At 33.0% G+C, this 21,205-nt stretch overlaps 1 protein-coding gene across 1 annotated transcript; it reads left to right on the top strand.

Annotated features, from left to right (window-relative positions):
* Positions 1-3,655: 3,655 nt before the first annotated feature.
* LOC125494205 (uncharacterized) lies at positions 3,656-5,149 on the top strand. The gene has a single exon (XM_048637828.1). It carries the CDS (start codon positions 3,656-3,658, stop codon positions 5,147-5,149), a length of 1,494 nt encoding a protein of 497 aa, XP_048493785.1.
* The last annotated feature ends 16,056 nt before the right edge of the window (positions 5,150-21,205 follow it).

Here is a 21,205-nt window from a genome sequence, read left to right on the forward strand (position 1 = left end):
TGTGAATTACTACCTTATTACATTAATTACTTCAAACAAAAAGAGAATGATAAGAAATAAAAGAAGATTTCTAAGCTAGCTAGCACATAGCACATCATCAAAGTTATTGGATCATGTTCAATCTCGAAAATTGCTATATCTATTTAGTGGACAATTCATTTACTAAAGATAGACAACTTTAAAATAAATTATTTTAATTGAGTTAAAGCATTTAGAAATATAACATATCTAATGAGTGAATTATCTACTTGATAGATCGATGACGTTATTTTCTACCTAAGTGTAGTTGTAGTTCTTTAAGAGTCCATCCACTATCCTAACTGAGTGAATTGTGTTATTATTGGCTTAAATTCAAAATATTCATAAGACTTAAAATAGTATGAGGCGATTTATCAGCAGTATCTACATATGCCAACTTCGTAGCATGACAATATTATTATTGATAGACAACCTCATTTATACCTTTTCATAATAATTGGATTTGGCATTAAAGGCAAAATTCAAAATAATACTAAAAAGGTTTGTGAGAATTCCTTAAAAGAAAATACAACAGAGAGTAACTCAAATACAAACACCATATACAAAGAAAAAAACTTGTTAATAGAGTCGGATTAATAGAGTCGGATTACTATTGATATTGATAGACAACAGAGAGCTCAAAGACAATGTTTCACATGCTTCTATTTTTGCTAATTGCTATTATACCATTACGCGGCATTAATAGAGTCGGATTCCACCATAACACAAGAATGAAAAACCTAATCCACCTTTAAAACTTAAGAGATTTCAATTGCTTTGGAGATGTCAAAAACTTAAGCCTCTTTGATTTCCTTGATATGAATGGGGCAAGAAAAAGTACACTTGAAAGTTCCTTGCCAGTTTTTAAGATATCCACCAGTTCCTCTAATTTTATTGATGCGTCCCGATCCATATACAAGAGCAATTTTCAAGCCCACATTGTGATAACCTAAGAGCAACAGTCATTTGTTGCTTTCTTTTCATAGACTGTTGTATACAAAAAAAACTAGTTCTTGTCCCGGGTGATACGTCCCGGATTATTTACCAACGTGCATTTGAAGTTTTCAAAAATAGAAATAGTATCTTGTTTTTAAATGATTTTTTCCCTCACAAAGATCAACATGAATATTGTAGTGTAGTTGGTTAGTGCATTAGCATATCAAATGAGAGATCATGGCTTCGAGTCTTGAAACAAATATTTTTATTGCTTAATGTCTCCTTTGATTGTATGGTGGAGGAGAGAGTACATGTGCCAACATAACATTTGTTTATCTTGAGGTATAGATATATATAGACGTGTATGGATTTTTGCCAATTCAAGCTTGTAATCAAGTTATTTAGAATATGCTTTTAATGTGTTTTTTTATGTTCTTAAACTGATTGATACCTTTTTTAATGTGTCAATTAACATGCATAGATGAAATTAAGTTAAAAGCCTCGAATAAGTAGATTGCATATCTTATTTTTGGATTAGTTACGATTTAGAAATACTTTTAGGTATCTAAAATACTCAAATGTAGAAAAAGGTAAATGACGTATATAAAATAACTTCAATTTGGTTACAACATTTGCGAATTAGTAAAAATATTTTAGATCTATCACAAAAAAAAATATTTTGGGCCAATAAATATGCAAAAAATATAAGTCTCTGAAACCAAAATTCCCAAAACCGAGTCCTCAAAACAAAAATTTTTACAATTATGTCCCCAAAACCACAATTAAACCAATTTTTCGACCTTAAAATGAATGATATAGAACTCTTCTAACCTGTTTAGTACAACACAAATTCTTGGGGTGTAACAACCCACAAATTGCCATTTCTTTTGTGAAAATAATTCAAACGACATGAAACAATTGACATGATGACATGCGATTCATGTCATTATTTGTATAGTTTAACTCATTCTTATAGAAATCGATATCATTATACATATTATACAATAAGTTATAGTACGGTGTAATATGTTATACCCCAGACGCACTCTTAGTACAACCCTACTAACAATCTAATATTCCCTCTATCTCTTAAAGATTGCTGCATTTGACTTTTCATCTTGTTCAAGTCATGACATAGAGCACAACTATATTCATTCTATTTCGATCCTATATGAGTATTTTATTTTTATCGGTTAGTGAGAATAATGGTCAAAGGTTTTGAATTTTAACATAGAAAAATATAGAGTTACTCGACTTATTACCAATTAAGATCTCAATAGACTTGTAAAATGGTCAGATACTTCGATGAACAGAGAGGCTACACATACACTGGGTGTATATGGGCCAAACATATACTATGACGTGGCAGTGTATGTGTGGTCTTTAATTTGGGCTCCAAAATGAAAATTTCAAAATTTTCATTCAAATTCAAATGAAAATTTTATTTCAAATTGCAAATCTGATTTGTATGTTCAAGGCACAATTAATGCTCCTAATTCACCAACTATCCATTCTCTCTTCTAATGTTTTTCATGTTCTTATTGCCACCTAAGAATCGAACAAAAAAACTGAAAATTGAATTCTTTCTCTCTTTTAATGATCTTCATGTTCTTGCGGTAATGTTATTCATGTTCTTGATTTCTTTGCACGATTTTTTTTAAAAACCGAAAAATCTGATTCTTTTCCTCTTTTCTCTCTTATGATGTTCTTCATGTTTGATTTCAGTTTTTTTGTGCAGAATTTTTTCTATATTGTATAAGTTTGTGTAATGTTTCACAAATCTATTTTTCTGAGTTTTTAAAATTTATTTTTTTAAAAGAATAAATAAATTTCGCGCTATTAATTTTTTGTTTAATTTTGTGTTATGAGTTGAATCTCTAAGTTGTTCTTCAGAAAATTTCTAAATCCTTGAGAAAACATTGAGTTATTCTTCACATATTCTTTTTTTAATGATTTGTTTTTTATCATTGTTTAAAAGATTTGATTTATGAATTTTTCTTTGGATTTGTATGAATTTCTGTTAAACTAAAAAAATAATTGTAATTTCCAATGTTCTTCAGTTTTCCTAGATGTTCAACATCAAAGATTGATTTTATAGTAACGTAAGATGGACATTAGATTAATCACAATGACAACACATCAAGCTCCTTGATTCATCACAGTAACAAATTAAGCTTCATGTTTAGAACCAAATACTTCCTCCGTTTCAAAATAGATGGGACATTGTGATTAAAACGGACTCCTAGGCAAAAATTCATAAGTATGTTTAAGGGAGGTAGATTAAATGAAGTGGTCCCATGTGAAAAGGAGGGAGAAAATAAGGATTTGGGGACCACTTGCTGTTTTGCCGCCAGCTCTTTTGGAACAAAGGGGGACCACTTTTTTTTTCCCTCCATTTTTTTGGAAGTACACTAACCTTTTACACATTAATACACTACAACCAAAACAGAAAATTTAAAGTTCCCTCTAAAATTTCAAACCACTTCAAATTTAAGTTAAGTACCAGATTTTTGTTTTCCCTATTTAAGGGTTACAAACATTCCACAAAAAATTAAGTGTTCCTACCAACCAAAATGTAATTAAGGAGAACATTCTCTCTACACATTCACTGCACACACGCAGCACTAGATTAAGCAACAGAATTCTAAGGCAAAAAAAGTCAGTTTGTTAATCTCTTCATCATTTGCTGCATCTGGACAAAATGGATGCAGCACAAGAAATGTACAATGCTGTTGTTGATGAAGAGGACTTGGATGAGTACTATCTACAACTACTTGATGAGATTGTGCCCAACTTCAACAGTCAAATCTCCTCTGAACCAGAATCTGCTGCACAATACCAAAACAGAAAAATTAAACCTGAGATGAAGCAAGAAAAGAGAAGGAGAGCTGTAGATGAATTGTTAATTATGGAAGAGAACGGAGTATTACCATATGGTGCATTGAAGAAGACAGCAGATAAGTATGGTGTTACAAGACACACAATAGAGAGATTATGGAAAAGAGCATGCAATCAAAGAGTTACGGGTGATGTCATTGATGTCAGGTCAAGGAAAAAGGGAACTGTGGGGAGGAAATCAGTGGAATATAGTGAGGAGTTTCTCCAATCAGTGCCACTGAATTTACGCACTTCAGTTAGATGCTTTGCTGGGGCACTCAAAGTGTCTCCTTCAACAATTTATAGACTGCTCAAGAAGGGGAAGCTCAGAAGCCATACAAGTAGCAACCATCCAAGTTTGACAGAGACTCACAAATTGGAGAGGATGAAGTGGGTTCTATCCCACATTCTACCTGGCACACCCACTGTACAAGCAGAGTTTATACACATGGAGAACATCATACACATTGATGAGAAATGGTTCTATTTGAACCCAGATACAAGGAGATTTTATTTATTGCCAAGAGAAGATGATCCATATAGATGTTGCCAATCAAAGAGATTCAAAATTAAAGCTATGTTTATGGGGGTAGTATCAAAACCAATGTATGATGCTCAAGGTAATCTCATTCATGATGGCAAGTTTGGCATCTTTCCTTTTGTAGAGAGGGTGGCAGCAAAATACACTACCAAAAACAGAGATAAGGGCACTATTGAAACAAAGGCTGTTGAGAGGATCACTCAGAAGGTCATCAGAGACATGATTATACAGAATGTACTGCCATCTATAATGAGTAAGTGGCCTGCTGGTATGTCCAAGGATATATGCATCCAACAGGACAATGCTAGGCCTCACATACAAGGAAATGATGAGGCATTCAAGGCAGCAGCAACTCAAAATGGGTTCAACATCAGGCTCATTCAACAGCCACCTCAGTCCCCAGATTTAAATGTTCTTGATTTGGGTTTTTTTAGAGCCATACAAGCTTTAATGTATCAAACATTTCCTAAGAACATAGATGAGCTCATAACAAATGTGCAAGATGCATATGACAGATTTGATCCTAGTGTTATGAAATACACATGGTTACAATTACAGTGGATAATGGTTGAGATTCTACAGGTTAGAGGAGGTAATAATTACAAGAACCCTCATCATGGGAAGGCAAGATTAGAAAGGTTGGGTCTTCTCCCAAAAACTGTCAAATGTGATCAACTTATTGTGGATGAAGCTGTGCACTATTTGAATGAGAAGTTACCAAATGAAAGTGAACAAGTTGAGTACTTTGACAGTGAGGGGGTCATTGATGAAGACTAAAATGAATGGTATGTGAGCATTTTTTGTGAAGAATATAATTTTTTGGAAGTACATTAAAAGTGGGTGAATTTTGGGAAGAATATAGTTTTTGCAAAGAACATGTTTTATTTGGTAAATACATAACAATGCCATTGAAGTAGGAACTTTTGTTAAACTGCACACCAAACCTAAATTATGTACATGTAGTGGAGGAATGTAGGTTTGTAAATGCAGTTTATATCAATGATTATGCTTATTCTATTTACAGTTATGTTTCTTATTTACACCATTGTTATTGTTTTTTTTAGTTATAGGGACCGAGGCATAACTATTAATTAGCAAAGAACCACAATCACAAATACTCATGTAAAGACATCATTTGACCTTCTATAATCCATCAGGGAGACTTTTAACTTATGAAGGAGTTCAAATCATTAACACCTCAAGGCACAATGCCGAGCAAATCATTGACTCACTTCAAGTTTTTGGTGAGTCCTTCATCATATGGATTAGGGAGTGATTTTAAAAACAGGGGGACTCAATATACAACAACAAACCAATCCCACAACAAAGGCACTTTCTATATTCATAACTCATCATTCATCAATTTGACATCACCCTTAAACTCTAGGTCAAGCTCAACATAACCAATAATCAGCCAACACAACCAACAGCTCCCAAGAACACAAGTATCAAACACAATCCAAGCTTATCCAACAGCATCACCAATCAGATTCAAGATCACCAAACAAGGCAAATATACATAACCATTAAAACAGAATAACACAAACCAACAACAGAAAATATTAACATGCAATTCAAAAAACGCAAGTAAATAAGGATAACAATGGGACAGTAGTCAAACCTCCCTTACTGTAATTTTTGTTCAAATCTGTACCACGAATTACTATCCCCTTCCTCTTTAAACCAGATTTCATGACCGATTTACTCCCACTACACCACTTTCTTTAAACGAACCCACCTTAGCCTTTCCTTTTCGGTTGTATGAATAGTAATTCATCTCAGAACCCATACAAGGAAGAGCACAAACAGTAACGCGTTCAGAATTAGGTTTTTTGGAGACAGAAAGTGGGGGTAAAGTGGGAGTTTTGAAAACCATTTTTTCTTTCACATCTTCCTCGGAACTCACCAGATCTATAATTACTTCTTCTTCAGAGGACTCACTAAATGAATCATCAGGAAACCATGGTTCCTTCATGTCCTTAATTTCCTCAAGAACAACACCCAGAGCTTTGCAAGCAGTTGGACCCATACACTTTGAAGCAGCCCCTGAATCGTATAGTCTACGGGGCCAAGGAGAACCATTTTCAATTGATCGAATGACGTCAATTATGAACGTCGCCTCTCCCTCATCCGTAGTTTCAAAATGCGCATCAATCAAAGGTTCCAAATTGATATCACAAACCATTTTTTAGGAGAGAGAAATTGATTTTCAAGCAAAATTGCGAAGAACAGAAAGAAAAACGAAGATGAGTAGAGAGAGAAAGAAGATCTGAAGACGAAGTTATGAGGGGAGAGAGAGTAGATCTGAAAAAGTTATAGAGAGATGAGCAGTAATGAGGGAGAGAGAGTAGATCTGAAAAAGTTATAGAGAGATGAGCAGTAATGAGGGTGAGGGAGATGAGCAGTAATGAGGGTGAGGGAGATGAGCAGTTATGAGGGAGATGAGAAGTTACGAGGGAGATGAAGAACCCTAGGTGAGATGAACAGGTGGGGTGGGAATTCAATTGGGGTAGTTGGTGGGTCACTAAAAATGGTGGGAATCATTAGTTTTAGGTTAGGATTAATCAGATTATTAGATGTAGATTAAAGAACATAACACAAGTTAGTAAGGGTAAAATGGTAAAATTAGAAGGCAAAAGTTACTAAATAAGGAAAAAAATAACAATGTCCCATCTATTTTGAAACACCCCAAAATGGACAATGTCCCATCTATTTTGAAACGGAGGAAGTATTAAGATTTAGAATCCAAGAAATGTTTGAAATCCATTAACATGATCATTCAAATTGAAAGTAAAATAGATTTCTATAAATGAAAAAAATCAATTATATTGGCAGAAAAGAAGGTTCAAACGATTTTAAGTTTGTATATTTTCTAGTAATAGGATAAATTTAATTGGTAATCAGAACCTATATTGCAATTTGCAAATAATGGCTATGTATACTATAAGTATTTGATGTATCCGCTTGTTAGCATGGTGAATATCCCGCCTGTTGAGTCATGTAGTATTTTGATGATTGTAAACAAATGATGATTATCTAACTAACATGTATGTTTGAGATGTGCATATTACATTAACATGAAACAAGTCATCAAAGGTTGAATATATCACATCATGAAGGTCTTCCCACAAGTGAAGTTCCTAAAAGAGTTCCTATAAGGAACACAAATAGAGCGGTTCCTAGGTACATCCTATGAGGAACATTGAATATGGAGTTCTGGAACAGTTCCTGAGTGGGAGCAGCAATATAACGTTTCAGAGTTGAAACAAAAAGTTCCCGAGCAGGATCTATGAGTGCGAAGTTTCTTAAAGGAACTAGCACACTGAAGTTCCAAAGATGGAGCTATCAACATGCGGTTCTTGAGTTGGAGTAGCATGAGCATGAAGGCAGAAAATATGAGTTTATTTTCTAGGATTCATGTAAGTATGTGGAAACGTGAAGGTAATGGAACAAGGTCTAAAGGAACTCGTAAGGTCAAAAGAACTCGTGGAACTTATAGTCAAAAGTATTTAAGAGTCAATAAATCTGATGCATATTATTATCTTAATCTATAAGAATTTATTTAAAGTTTGTTTCTTAATAAATCTCTATGTGGTTAAATATTTATAAATAATGTGCATTAGTTGTTTAGGATAAGATTTAGTTTTGAAATAAAAGATAAGTTTTAGTTTTAAAATAAAAGATAAGCTTTAAATAAAATAGGTTTAATAAAATGATGAGTGTTGTTAAAAAAACTATCTGTATGTTCCTCTCTAAAGGAACAGACGTGGTAGTATATTAATTTAAGTTAAAGGAACTAACTATTAAAAGGAACTAGACTAAGGATGAAGCATTACAACGGTACAGTTATGTCACTTGAGTAAATTATGCCTAGATTATAGGTAACCGTTTTATTTAAGGAAAAATCTGATTTTATGGAAAATCTTTTTAAGGAAAAGATTTTAGTTTTCTAAAGATAATAAAAATATTATTCGGTTTTTACGGAAATAATTTAAAGATAAATATTTTTATTAAAAGGATATTATTATTATTAATTAATATGTTTTCTATTAAATCAAATTTTCAAGTAATGCTTAAAGTGGTTGCTAAAATTAAGGAGCAGTAACTAAAAACACTCCCACGTTTAACAGTGATCATGGAGATCATGGGATGTTTAAGGAATGTGTTCCTTCGAGTTAGGAACATCATGGGATAATGGTTTAACCACTAACACATGATTAATCCCACGTTCATTCTAAAAGACTGCTATAAATATACAAGTTCAATTGAGTTTCAAATTGTCTGACTGGTGTCTTTCATAGTGTTAGACTTATGTCATTCCATAAGTTTGGCTTAAGGAATAGTGTTACAAAAGAATTATATTTTCTATTCCTTGTTTGAGTCAGTTCCTATGAGTTTCAAGTTCCTAAGAGTGCCAGTTCCTTTACAGTTATTCACTTTCTATATACTAGAGTTAAACCAAATTATCAAGCGTCTGTATTTGAGTTTGGGGTGAAAGGGTTTGAGTGAACTCTTATAATGGAAACATGGTAAAGGGTTTGAGTGAATTCTTGTATCAAGTTCGAGTTAGGAACTTGAGTAAGTTTGAGTTAGGAACTTGAGTAAGTTCTTGTTGTGTAGGCGTAGACTTAGGTTGAAGTCTATCTAGGGGTGAAGGGTTTGAGTAAACCTTTTGTAAAGAGTTGTGGGAACTCTTGAAAGACTTAGAGTTAAGTCTAGAGTATAGAGTGGAGATTGTGAGAGAGTTGGAGTTCCGAGTGGAACTTGTGTTTGTAATAGGTTCAATCATAGGAGATTTCCTATTATAGTGAAGAGTTTAAATCCGGAGCAAGTCGTGGTTTTTCTTCTTGTATTGAGACAAGAAGTTTCCATGTAAAAATCTCTCTTGCACTTTCAGTCCCTTATTGCTTATGTTTTAAATTCCGCATTATTTGGGCAATAAGTTCCACACTACAATTCACCCCCCTCTTGTAATGTTCCTAGTGAAATAACACCGCTCACTTAGTTACAACAATAATACTGAAAGAGCATGCCTGCCTACTAGGTCTCGAGTTCTAATCTCGCTGCTGGCCATTAGAATAGTACCCGACCCATTTTTTCATTCTTTGTATTTGGTAGTAGCACTTTAGTATATTTACATCTTGTAGTGAAACATCTTAACGTAATTTCTATTTATTTATTTATATATATATATATATATATATATATATATATAAATCAAAAAATAAATATATAAAAAATCAGTTAAATTAGTAGCAAAACAGGTTCAAATGATTTTAATTTTGTTAATTTTATAGTAACATGATATATTTAATTGGTAAACAAAACCTATATTACAATTTGCAAATAACAACTATGTATACTATAATTATTTGATGTATCAACTTGTTAGCATGGTGAATATCCCGGTCACTTGGTTACAACAGTAACACTGAAAGCGTCTTCCTGACTTATAGTTCTCGAGTTCGAATCTCATGCTGCTTGCCATTACCTTAATACCTCATTTTTTTTAATTTTTTTTAATTTTGTAGTAGCACTTTAATCTTTTACATTTTGTAGTGGCACTTTAGTCTTTTCAAGCACCAAGTTGTAATAACATGTTTGTAGTTTTTACTTAAGAGATAATAATTATTTTCTTTTTCAAATGGATATTTTGTTAACAATCCACTATTTATTTGTTAAAAACCTTTAGACATTACAATTCCAAATGAATATGCTATAGACAAAATGGCAGAAGATATAGTACCCCATTCGATAGAATGGATGAGTACATACAATTATGTATATGATGATAAATATTTTATAAATCTATATTAGAATATAATTAAAAACATATATAACTTCATAATAAAATATCAGTTGAAGTGTCTAATAATAACCTATTGTCTAATATTAATATTAAATAAAAAGATCACATATATTAGTAATGCTAATGAGTAGTGAATGAATTGTTTAATGAAATAATTTACCAATCTCCTTACAAGATTGGAAAAAAGGATAATAAAACGAAGAATAGTTAGAGATCTTCTTACAGAAAGTAACACACCATCAAAAATCTAAGTTTTATTGTAAATATGTTATTTGAACCTTTTGCTTCTTTTGTATTTTTATTCACATAACACGACATTTTTTAGTACCGATAACTATTATTTGAATTTCAATCGTCATTCTTTATAACCCTTCGTTTTTTTTTATTTTAACCCTTCAAGTTTAATTTTAACCATCCGGCTCAAGCTTTTGTCGTTATTATTTGGTGTTTGTATAGTAGCATAGAGTATTTCGAGGGTTACTCCTTAGTTTGTAAGTATTTATTTATACATAATATCAACTTTAGGTGTTACAATCGATCGAGATTTAGTATTTGTATATTACAAAATTAATAATTGCAGTGGCTTATAACAAATAATTATCTAACAATAATAATAGGGTTTTTCTACGTTATACCCTTGTATTTTTTCAATTTCTACGTTGTACCCCAAGCTTTTCAAAATTCCACACAATACCCTTAAACTTACCTTTTTCAACGAACAATGCCCCTACCACTGATTATACATCATTAATTTCGTCTATTTTTTATATTCTGGTAGAACGAATCTAATTAGTGAATAACCTTCTAAAGGTTAAACTATGTATAAGTTAAATTAGTTCCAATAAATTTTAAAAAATAAATGAAATTAATGACATATAATCAGCAGTTTGGGCATCGTGCATTAAAAAAGGTTAGCTTGAGGGTACCATGTAGAATTTTTAAAAAGTTGGGGTAAAACGTAGAAATTGAAGAAACACAAGGGTATAACGTAGAAAAACCCATAATAATATTATTGAGCATAATTTCGGTATTTGGTAAAACAATTGATCTTGATTTAGAAGTTGTATTTATATTACGGAACATAACTTCAATTTTAAAGACTAACAATTGAACGAGAGTTAGTATGTGCATATGACAAGATTAATAGTTGTTGTGCCTTATAATAAACAATAAGCAAAGTATTTTAACTTTTAAGTTCTATTAAAAAAGGTTATATATTTTTTGCTTAAATTGTATTTGTATTTGTTAATTTTGACAGAATGCTATATTTAGCAGCAACAAATTAGTAAGAATTTAAGCTTCCGATTTAGAAGCAAAGATCAAGCTTTCCAATTCGGGAAATGTTTGAAGTCAACGTGTTAGAATAGCGATCCGGATAGTAGAATCGTACGATCCTAATATGACCAAATGATCTGAATGACTCATAGAATCAGCCTCACATATGATCGCCCAGGATCGGTTGGAATCGGTATATGATATGTAGGAATCGTAGGATCATTTCGCAACTAACCTATTGCTCTTTTTCTTTCTTGTTTGCTATTCTACTTGTATTTTGTCATCCAAATATATGAATTATGCATCTAAAATTCAAATAAGCAATCAATTTTACTATTATCAATTTGTTATTACTTATTCAGATTTTTTAAATTAATTTTAAGAGCAAATGTTTTTTAATATTATTATATGAATGGTAACTTCTGTGTACAAACACATTATTATCTTATGATTCAACCCCTATATATGTTAGCTTTAATAATCTGATTTGCACTTTTAGGATTATTCTCCTCAAATTATGAATCATTCGGAACATATATAGATTATATTTTATCGAATTTTAGTTATTTTGTAGGATCGTACGATTCTATGATTCGATCCAACGATTCGAGCCTATATGCGCTCACCGATCCAAAGTAGGACTGCGATCCTAATAACCTTAATTGTTTGAAGTCCATTATATGATAATGAAAATTGAAAGTAAAATAGATTATATAAACAAAAAACTATATTTAATTATATTAATAGCAAATAGGTTCAAACGGTTTTAATTTTGTAAGTTTTCTAGTAACAATGTACGTTTAATTAGCAATCAAAACCTTTATTACAGTTTCCAAATGATGGATGTGCATACTATTATTATTTAATACATCAACCTTTTAGCATGGTGAATATCCCGCCTACTCGGTTACAACAACAGCAATGAAAGCGCATTTCTAGCTACTAGGTCCCAAGTTCGAATCCCATGCTTGCCATTAGTGCCACTTTTTCCCCCTCATTAAAATGTTTTTTTATTGTAATGTGAATGAAAACATTTGAATCCATTATATAATAATTAAAATCGAAAGTAAAATAAATTATATAAATAAAATATTCAATTATATTAATAACAAAGCAGGTTCAGACGATTTTAAGTTTGTAATTTTTCTAGTAACAACGTACAATTAGTTAGTAATCAAAAACCTATATTGCAGTTTACAGGTTGGTGGGAGTAATATGCATTAATAATAAAGCAGGTTCAAACGATTTTATGTTTGTAATTTTTTTAGTAGAAACATACATTTACTTAGTAACTAAAACCTATATTGCAGTTTGCAGGTTGGTGGGCGCCAACTACAATTTGTCCTGCCACACCATGCTTTGTGGCGCTGATGCATCATATTTTATATAGTTTCAGGTGCATTTAGGTTGCATTTTAGGATCATTTAGATGCATTGTAGTTCATAACTGCATACTATTACTTAATTTGCGACATATTACTCCTTTTGTATGTTTTTGGTGTTTTTTGATGAATTTCAAATATTAAGAACATAATTGGAGTATGATTGAACAAGATTGAGTAATTAGGAGCAATTAGAAGCTAGCTACGTTGATAAGGACTGTTACACCACATGTGTTTGAGTGCAATTTGGAGCTAAATTGGACTTGGAATTCATTAAAAGAATTGCAGAAATTGAGTTATGTTCACTCTTCTATCCATACCTTTTGATTCATTAGTGATAATTAGATGATTCCAGTAACATTGAAAAGTAGGTTTGAAGACCTTTCCAAAGATAGATTGTACGGCCCAAGGCGAGTTATATGCTAGGAGATATGGGCTTCAGAAGTTGGGCTAGTTTTGTTGAGATTTCCTGCGCGCACGCGGATTGCACAATTTCGACATTTTAATGATTGATTGAAACCTTCCTTATCTTTTAACTTAGTTTCTTACTAGTATTAGGAGATACAATTTTATATTATGCTATGTTTGGGAACCTTCATTTCATTTACAATTCTAGTATTGGGCCAATTCAGTTGTTTGGCAATTACTAGGAATTAGAATTAGAATTGGCCCAAATTCCAGCCGATTCCCACATAGCCCACACTAGTAGAAAAAAGACGATTTGCGTCACCCTATTTGTGCCGCATGAAAGGCAAAATGACGCAATAACGTAATTTGCATCGCACATAAAGAGGAGTGCGACGCACAACATGGTTACATAAACATCAGATATGTCCCATTTGCGCCGCACATGCTTTACATGCGTTGCAAAAGCCAAATGTGCGTCGGATACCCTGACACATGCGACGCAAATCAACTCTATATTAAAAAAAATGTTCAAACTATCTGCGTCGCACGTCTTTTAGGTGTGTTGCAAAATACCTAATGTGCAATGCACCTATTCAATTAGTGAAATTTCTGTCTGTTAGATCTGTTTTTTTTTAGGTTTAGTTTTTTAATTTCGTTTTTTGTTGTATGTTAGATCTGAATTTTTTATTTTTGATATTTGTTAGATTTTTTTTCGTTTCTTAATCGACGCAAGACAATTTGTATGTTATCTCGTTTAATTTCGTTTCGTTTATGTTAGATCTCGTTTTTTGTTATTGCGTTTAATTTCTAATTTCGTTTCTTTTGTTACTGCGTTTTTTGTTAATGCGTTTTTTGTTCTGATTTCTTTTAATTTATGTCTCATTTTCTTCCCTCGAATGCAGTACTAAAGCATTCATGCTTTGGTACTGCGTTTTTTTTTTTTACATGAGGTCATTTGCGTCGCACATGGCGCAAGGTGCGACGCAGATGCTTGATTTTCGTCGCACCCCCTGCTATGTGCGACGCAAATTCCACTTATATCCCTTTATATCCCGCCTGTAGTTTGTACGGGCTGGAATGACCAATTTGCGTCGCACCGTATACAACGTGCGACGCAAATAGTTAAAACATCTGCGTCGTTTCCACATACGACGCAGATCAGTTCTAGGTCATCTGCGTCGAGACCTGTGCCGTCGGACCCAAGTCCGACGCAAATAGGGGTCCCAGGTCTGACGCAAATCGACCTTTTTCTACTAGTGCCAATAACTGTAATTTGGAAATTCCACACCAACCCACGTCACTTCCAATTCCAATAATACATAGACTTCTCTCTCGTCGATCCTGCTGCCCTAATATCTCCACCATGAAGCTTCGATCTCATCTGCGCTAGTTCACTCTCTCTCCTCCTTCTACTCTCTCTCTCTCTTCACCATCGCATCTGCTAAAGTCTTCTTCGAAGAACGCTTCCAAGGTAGTTTTTGCACTCTCGCATTTTTTTGATTCGTTGTTTTTCAACTCTAGATTTGTGTTATTGGATTGTGTATTTGTTGTTGATTGTAAGAATTTAGCTGGATTTTTGCTGAATGACGCTTACTTTGATTTAGCTTGATTTTGTATGAATTGTTTGTTTTTATTTTCAATTATGTTTTGGAGATTTAATGATGTTTTTGATTTGCAGCTCATGTAGTTTGCTTCTTGATTTAATGTCGTTTGGAAGATTGTGTATGTGGATCTGATTGTGTGGTTCGGTTTGTATGTTTGTTTGAATTGATAGTAGATCTGTGTGCATAATGTGGTTTATTAGTGATTGATTTTCGCAATAATGTCTAGTGATTCTGCAAATCTTAGATTGGAGAACTTGAAAACCACTGCAGTTAAAAACTTGAAATTAATCACTGATCATATAATGCTACAAGTCTATTAATCATACTTTTTAGTTTCCACTTATGAAACTCAAGAAAACTTGTTTGATTGTTAGTCTATCAACATTGTACTTAGACTAAACTTCTGAGTTGATTTAGGTTTAGAAGACAATGTTGGAAGTATTTGTTTCCTTTTCTTTCCTTTTGATCATTAGAGGAATTGAGGTGATTTTATTTTACATTGTCAGGAATCTGGAATATCCATGTGGAACTAGAAAATGTCTGATTCATCAAATGTTCAAGAGTCGAGAAAACGTGTGAGGGATAACAATGAGGATACAGGGTTGGTCATGGCAGTTGTAGGTTTATTATGTTAGTAGTAGGGGCTTGGTATGGTAAAAAATATAGAGTGAGAGAGATAACTTGGGACGAAAGTAAGCGTGCCCAAAAGTGGGCTATTTGGATGGAGGATTTGAGGAATGATAGGATATGCCGAGAGTAATTGCGTTTTGACATACATTTTTTTGACAAATTGTGTAGTATTTTGCAGTATAGAGGAGGGTTAAAGACTACTAGATATGTTACAGTAAAAGAAATTGTTGCATTGTTCCTTCATATTCTTGCACATGATATAAAAAATAGGACTATGCAATCAGTTTTTGCTCGCTCTAGAGAAACGGTTAGTCGTCAGTTTCACGTAGTACTCGAAGTTGTATTGAAGATAGGTAAATATTATATCAAGCCAGTTAGTCATACCACTAATTGTTCACGGGATGATGAGTGGAAGTGGTTTGACGGGGTTGTTGGAGCTCTTGATGGGAGCCACATTAAAACGACAGTCCCTGTTGACGATCGATCTCGCTATCGTGATAGAAAGGGAGATATTCGCACTAATGTCTTAGCTACTTGTGATCCAAACCTTATATTTACTTATGTTCTACTGGGTTGGGAGGGATCAGCGTCGGATTCTCGAGTCCTTCGTCATGCTCTTCGAAGGCCTAATGCACTTAAAGTACCAAGGAATAGATACTTCCTCATAGATTTGGGATATACTAATGGCGAAGGTTTCTTAGCTCCTTATAAAGGTACTCGTTACCATTTGAATTTGTGGCGAGGTAATACTCCAACAAATTATAAGGAACTTTTTAACTTGCCACATTCTTCCGCTCGAAATACCATTGAAAGAGCATTTGGGTTATTGAAAAAGCGTTGGAGTATTATTAGAGATCCTAGTTTTTATGGGAAGAAGACTCAAGTTAGAATCATAAATGCTTGTTTCATCCTCCATAATTTTTTAAGAGAGGAGAAATTGGAGGAAGAAAGTGTATTATAAGAAGTAGACCAAGATCTATTGAATGCGGAAGGAATTGATGTAGAACAACAAGAAGATTATATTATTCCTATTAGGTCTTCACACGAGTGGAATGAATTTCGAGATGATCTTGCTAGAAAATCATTTACGGATTACCAAATGCGGCGAAGGGCACATCATGCTACTTGACTGTTCCTTTTCAAAATGTATATAGGTATGAGTTTATCCGACCATCAAATCTTATATTTTTGTATTAGTTCAAGTTATGTTGTTTCCAATTTGATAGGATCTTTTAGTGGTGATACTGTTCTAGTCAAGGTATAAATTTTATGCTATCTGGCAATTTATCGGAAATAAATTGATTGTGTATGAATTGTTTGAGTTTTAAGAGTTTGATTGACTAATGTGATGTCGAATTTTATACTTATTTATAAAGAAGTGCCTTCTGATTTATGACAGGTGTGGGTTTAGGGGTCAATTTATGTCATGCAGATTAGTTCCCTTATTATTGATCCATTGTTATGTTCATTTTGGTAGTAGATGTTTGAAATTTCTAAGCACCATTACAAATTTGTTTGATCGTGTAAAATGAGATTTTGTCATGAGGATACTGCTTCTGTCATTACCACGTTGATAAGCCAAGTGGGAAGGATACTGCTTCTGTCATTTGTTTGTTTCAAAAGGCAACAATATTATTTTTGTTAAGCCATTACAGAATTTATGGCTTAATGCCAATTATAAATTGATCGCTTTGGAATGTTGTTGCTTATCTAATCTTGCTATTATTCGCTTTTTTCAGGTTTTTAGGCAACATACATAATGAATAAACAAGGCAAAAGGCCCATGATCTCAACACAAAAAAGGAGTTATGTTACTTGGACTCCCCAAATAGATGTGATCCTCACGTCAACTTTGCTTGAGCAAATTACTGGAGGGAACAAAGGAGATGGAGATTTTAAGCCAGAAGCTTATCAAGTAGTGGTTGACAAGCTAAGGTTGGATTTGCGTTTGCATGTTATGGTAGATCATGTCAAGAATAGGATTAAAGTTTGGAAGAAACATTATGCAACAATCACTGAAATCCGAACTTACACTAAATTCATATGGGACGATGAAAAGAAGATAATTAAGATCCGAGTCGAATACCTTGTGGCATGGCAGGACTAGCGTAAGGTATGACTAATTATTGCTTCTCGTGTTCGTTTATTGCTGCCTCCTTTTTCCTTCTGTCTCCTAGTGCTTGTTGCAACCTTTTTTTTTTTGTTTATGACTTACTTGATTGTTACACTAATTCTACTTTGTTGATAATGTCAAAATTAATTACTTGACTGTTTTGCTGCTGTTGTGTTAATTCTACTAAGTTATTATACTATTGTTGTGTTAATTCTGCTATGTAAGTTATTATAGCAAATCTTGGGATCTTTAAGTAACCTCTTAATTGCTGAATGCTAAAAAATTATAAGATTATAGTAGAGTTCACAATTACAATAGTTCACAATTACAATAACCTCTTAATTATTGGTGTTTATCATTTGTGTAATATTAATCTTTATTGTTTTATAAACAGGACAATCCTAGTGTCTTTGCTTACCAAAACAAGTAAATTGACAACTGGGATGATATATGCACTCTAGTGGCTGTGGATAGAGCGGTGGCTGATGGTGCGGAGCAACATGAGGAGTCGGCATTATCTATGGAGGCCGAGAATGAAAGGGGTAGCACTTCTGAGACACCTTCAGGAGAGTCCAACAAGAGACTGAAAAATGATCGTCTGGCGGATGCGGTTAGTAGCTTTGCTGAATCGTTCAAAGACTACCTTAAAGCAAAAGATCCATCAAGACTCACTTCTTCTGAGGTATATGACGTTGTTTCTAATGTTCTAGGTATCACTCGACATCACTTCTAAGGGCTGTGAAGAGGTTCTTTGGCGGCACAGTGGAAGAGTTCGACATGCTCAAGCGTCTTCGAGAAAATGAGAAGTTGGATTGGATTTTATTGTGCCTAGAATAGCTAGGTAGTTTTTTTTCTTTTTGTCTAATTAAAAGGTGTACTAAACTAGTTGAAACGTTAACTTTTGGAATTCAAATTTCCTTGCGTGCCAAACAGTTCTTAGAATTTGAAATTTCCAGAATTGAAATTTCATTGTTTCCCAAACAGATAGTAGAATTTGAAATTCCAGAATAGTAATTCCCGATATTTACCAAACAGTTATTAGAATATGAAATTCCGAAATTGAAAATTCCGCTATTTGCCAAACAAGGAATTTGAATTTGAAATGAATAATTTAGAATTTCTAATTTCAATTTCGTAATTTGAAATGAAATACATGTTCTCAAACACTACCTTAGGGTTTTTCTAATTAGATAGTAAGACTTCTTATTTCCCACTTTCTCTAGCTTTGGAGAATTATTCAAGACTTCATCTTTTCATCATCAATTCAAGTATTTTGTTTTATTTTATAATCTTGATTATTAGTTATATTTCTCTTTATTATAATTATTTTTGTTCGTTTAATTAATATGTGTGAGTAGTTTTCCAATCTAGGGTTAAGTCAACCCTAACTATGATTGATAATGTTTCATTTATTCCTTTAATCCCCAATTCAATTGCTTAATTGTTCTTGCTTAATTGATTGTGCAATTTCCAATACTAGATTAGGGATAATTAGTATTGCTATCATTCTATTGTCTTGATCGTAACGGGAGTTGGATTTTGACGGATTTGAGTATTTTAATTAAGGACACGAAATTCCCCACGTGAGTAGGTCGAATGGATTGTTAGGAAGTTAGAGTGCTATGTCGTTTAGTGTCTTTAATTTGAATGATTCTACGAAAGTATGTTTGAGTGCATATTAATAAAGCCATAGATACCCGGGAGAGGATTATGGTATCATTTAGGAAGCATTTTTCCTTGTGAACATTTAAATGACTAGTTTGGGGTAGGAATTTATCTTTACGTTAATTATGTTAGTGGTGATGCTTAATTATAGGTGTTTATAGTCCATGGATTTATTCTCATATTATTAGTTGCACTACATTCATAGTAGTTCATTAGTTCATTGATCATAGTAGTTTGTCACTTGTTTAGTTGAATAAAGTCAAGGATAACTAGGGTTTAGTATTTGCTTGTCTCTGTAAGATCGATCTTTACTTGCCCTATTACATAATTAGGAGGTCAGTTAGATTATTTAGTTTTGTTAGGTATGTGACACATCCAGGTGCCATCAATCAAATTATACCCCCTATTTTCCTTTTTTTTACTCCCTCCGTCTCAAAATATAGTTCCCATTTTCCTTTTTTCACGGTAATTTATGCAAGTAGGGAAGTAATTTATGCAAGTAGGGATAGTAAAGATTTTTTGTTTATTTAAATAAATGTTGTATGGGAAAAGATGATTTTAGGAGAGAGAATGGAGTATAATTGGTGAAAGAGCATTAATTGTGATATTTTGATTGAATAAACAAAGGAAAAAACAAAATTCAATAAGCAAATAAATGATTGGACACGGTTTTTCTAAACAAATTACGAAAAAATGTGGAACTAAATATGGAAATGGGAACTATATTTTGGGACACCAAATATGAAAATGGAAACTATATTTTGGGAGGGAGGGAGTAGCTAACAATGATGTGCAACTTCTCACCGGAAGTATATGTTTGAATGTATGTGTATTACCTCTTCTTCGATGAAAGCATGTCTCTCGACCTGTGAGTGGTTGTGAAGATATTTTGAGTTATTATACTTTATTTTGTATTGTTGAGGTGTCACCAAAATTCTGTTGAACTACTCCCTCCGTCCCAAAATATAGTTCCCATTTCCCTTTTTTCATGGTAATTTATGCAAGTAGAATTTAAGAGGGATAGTAAAGATTTTTTATTTATTTAAATAAATGTTGTATGGGAAAATATGATTTTATGAGAGAGAGTGGAGAATAATTGGTAAAATAGCATTAATCGTAACATTTTGGTTGAATAAACAAAGGAAAAAACAAATTTCAAGAAAAAAATAAATGATGGGACACGGTTTTTCTAGACAAATTACGGAAAAATGTGGAACTAAATATGGAAATGGGAACTATATTTTGGAACACCGAAAATGAAAATGAGAACTATATTTTGAGACGGAGAGAGTACTAAGCTATTACTATTAAAGGAAATGAACACCGTCGTAGTTCGAACACAAATCGAGTACTGACAGGGTGAAACTTGTTATTTGCTCTCTTTCCACTTTGAGCCAAAGTATCATAGGTAGTTTAGCCTGAGATCTTTATAAAAATCATAATCAGCAATAATTTCAGTGTGATTTACTTTCTTCATTTTCAAGAGTGTCATTTAATTTATTAGTCGTTCCCAACTGTCAACTGATACCGCACTTGCTAATAATTAGAGGTCGAGAAGTTGAGGAGTGGAAGCAAAAGTAGAGGTTGGTGTTTATAGAGACAAAGTATATACATTGAGGAGTGGAAGCAAAAGTAGTAGTGCTAAGTAAACATGTGGTTGCATGCGGTTGGTGTTTGTTATCTAGTTAGTCCACATAAATACATGACCATTTGTTCAATTAGGGGTCAATAATGTTGGAGGTTGGATGGTTGATGTTCGAAGATGATAATCATCGAGTTGCACACGTTATTTGGTAGCCTAACAAGCATTTAATTTTTGCCATAAATGAAAGTCTTTTAGCATAAAGCATTATGGATATGTGAAGGAATTATGTCCTGATTTTTAATATAATTACTAAATATAATATGAATCATATTATGGAGATAATAAGTTGATTAAATTGATTCG

This window comes from Beta vulgaris, chromosome 1, assembly GCF_026745355.1.
Source record: "Beta vulgaris subsp. vulgaris cultivar EL10 chromosome 1, EL10.2, whole genome shotgun sequence".
NCBI classification, from domain to species: Eukaryota; Viridiplantae; Streptophyta; class Magnoliopsida; order Caryophyllales; family Amaranthaceae; genus Beta; species Beta vulgaris.

Excerpts from the sequence above, each read along its gene's own strand:
- LOC125494205 (XM_048637828.1), top strand. The coding sequence starts at position 3,656 with ATGGATGCAGCACAAGAAATGTACAATGCTGTTGTTGATGAAGAGGAC.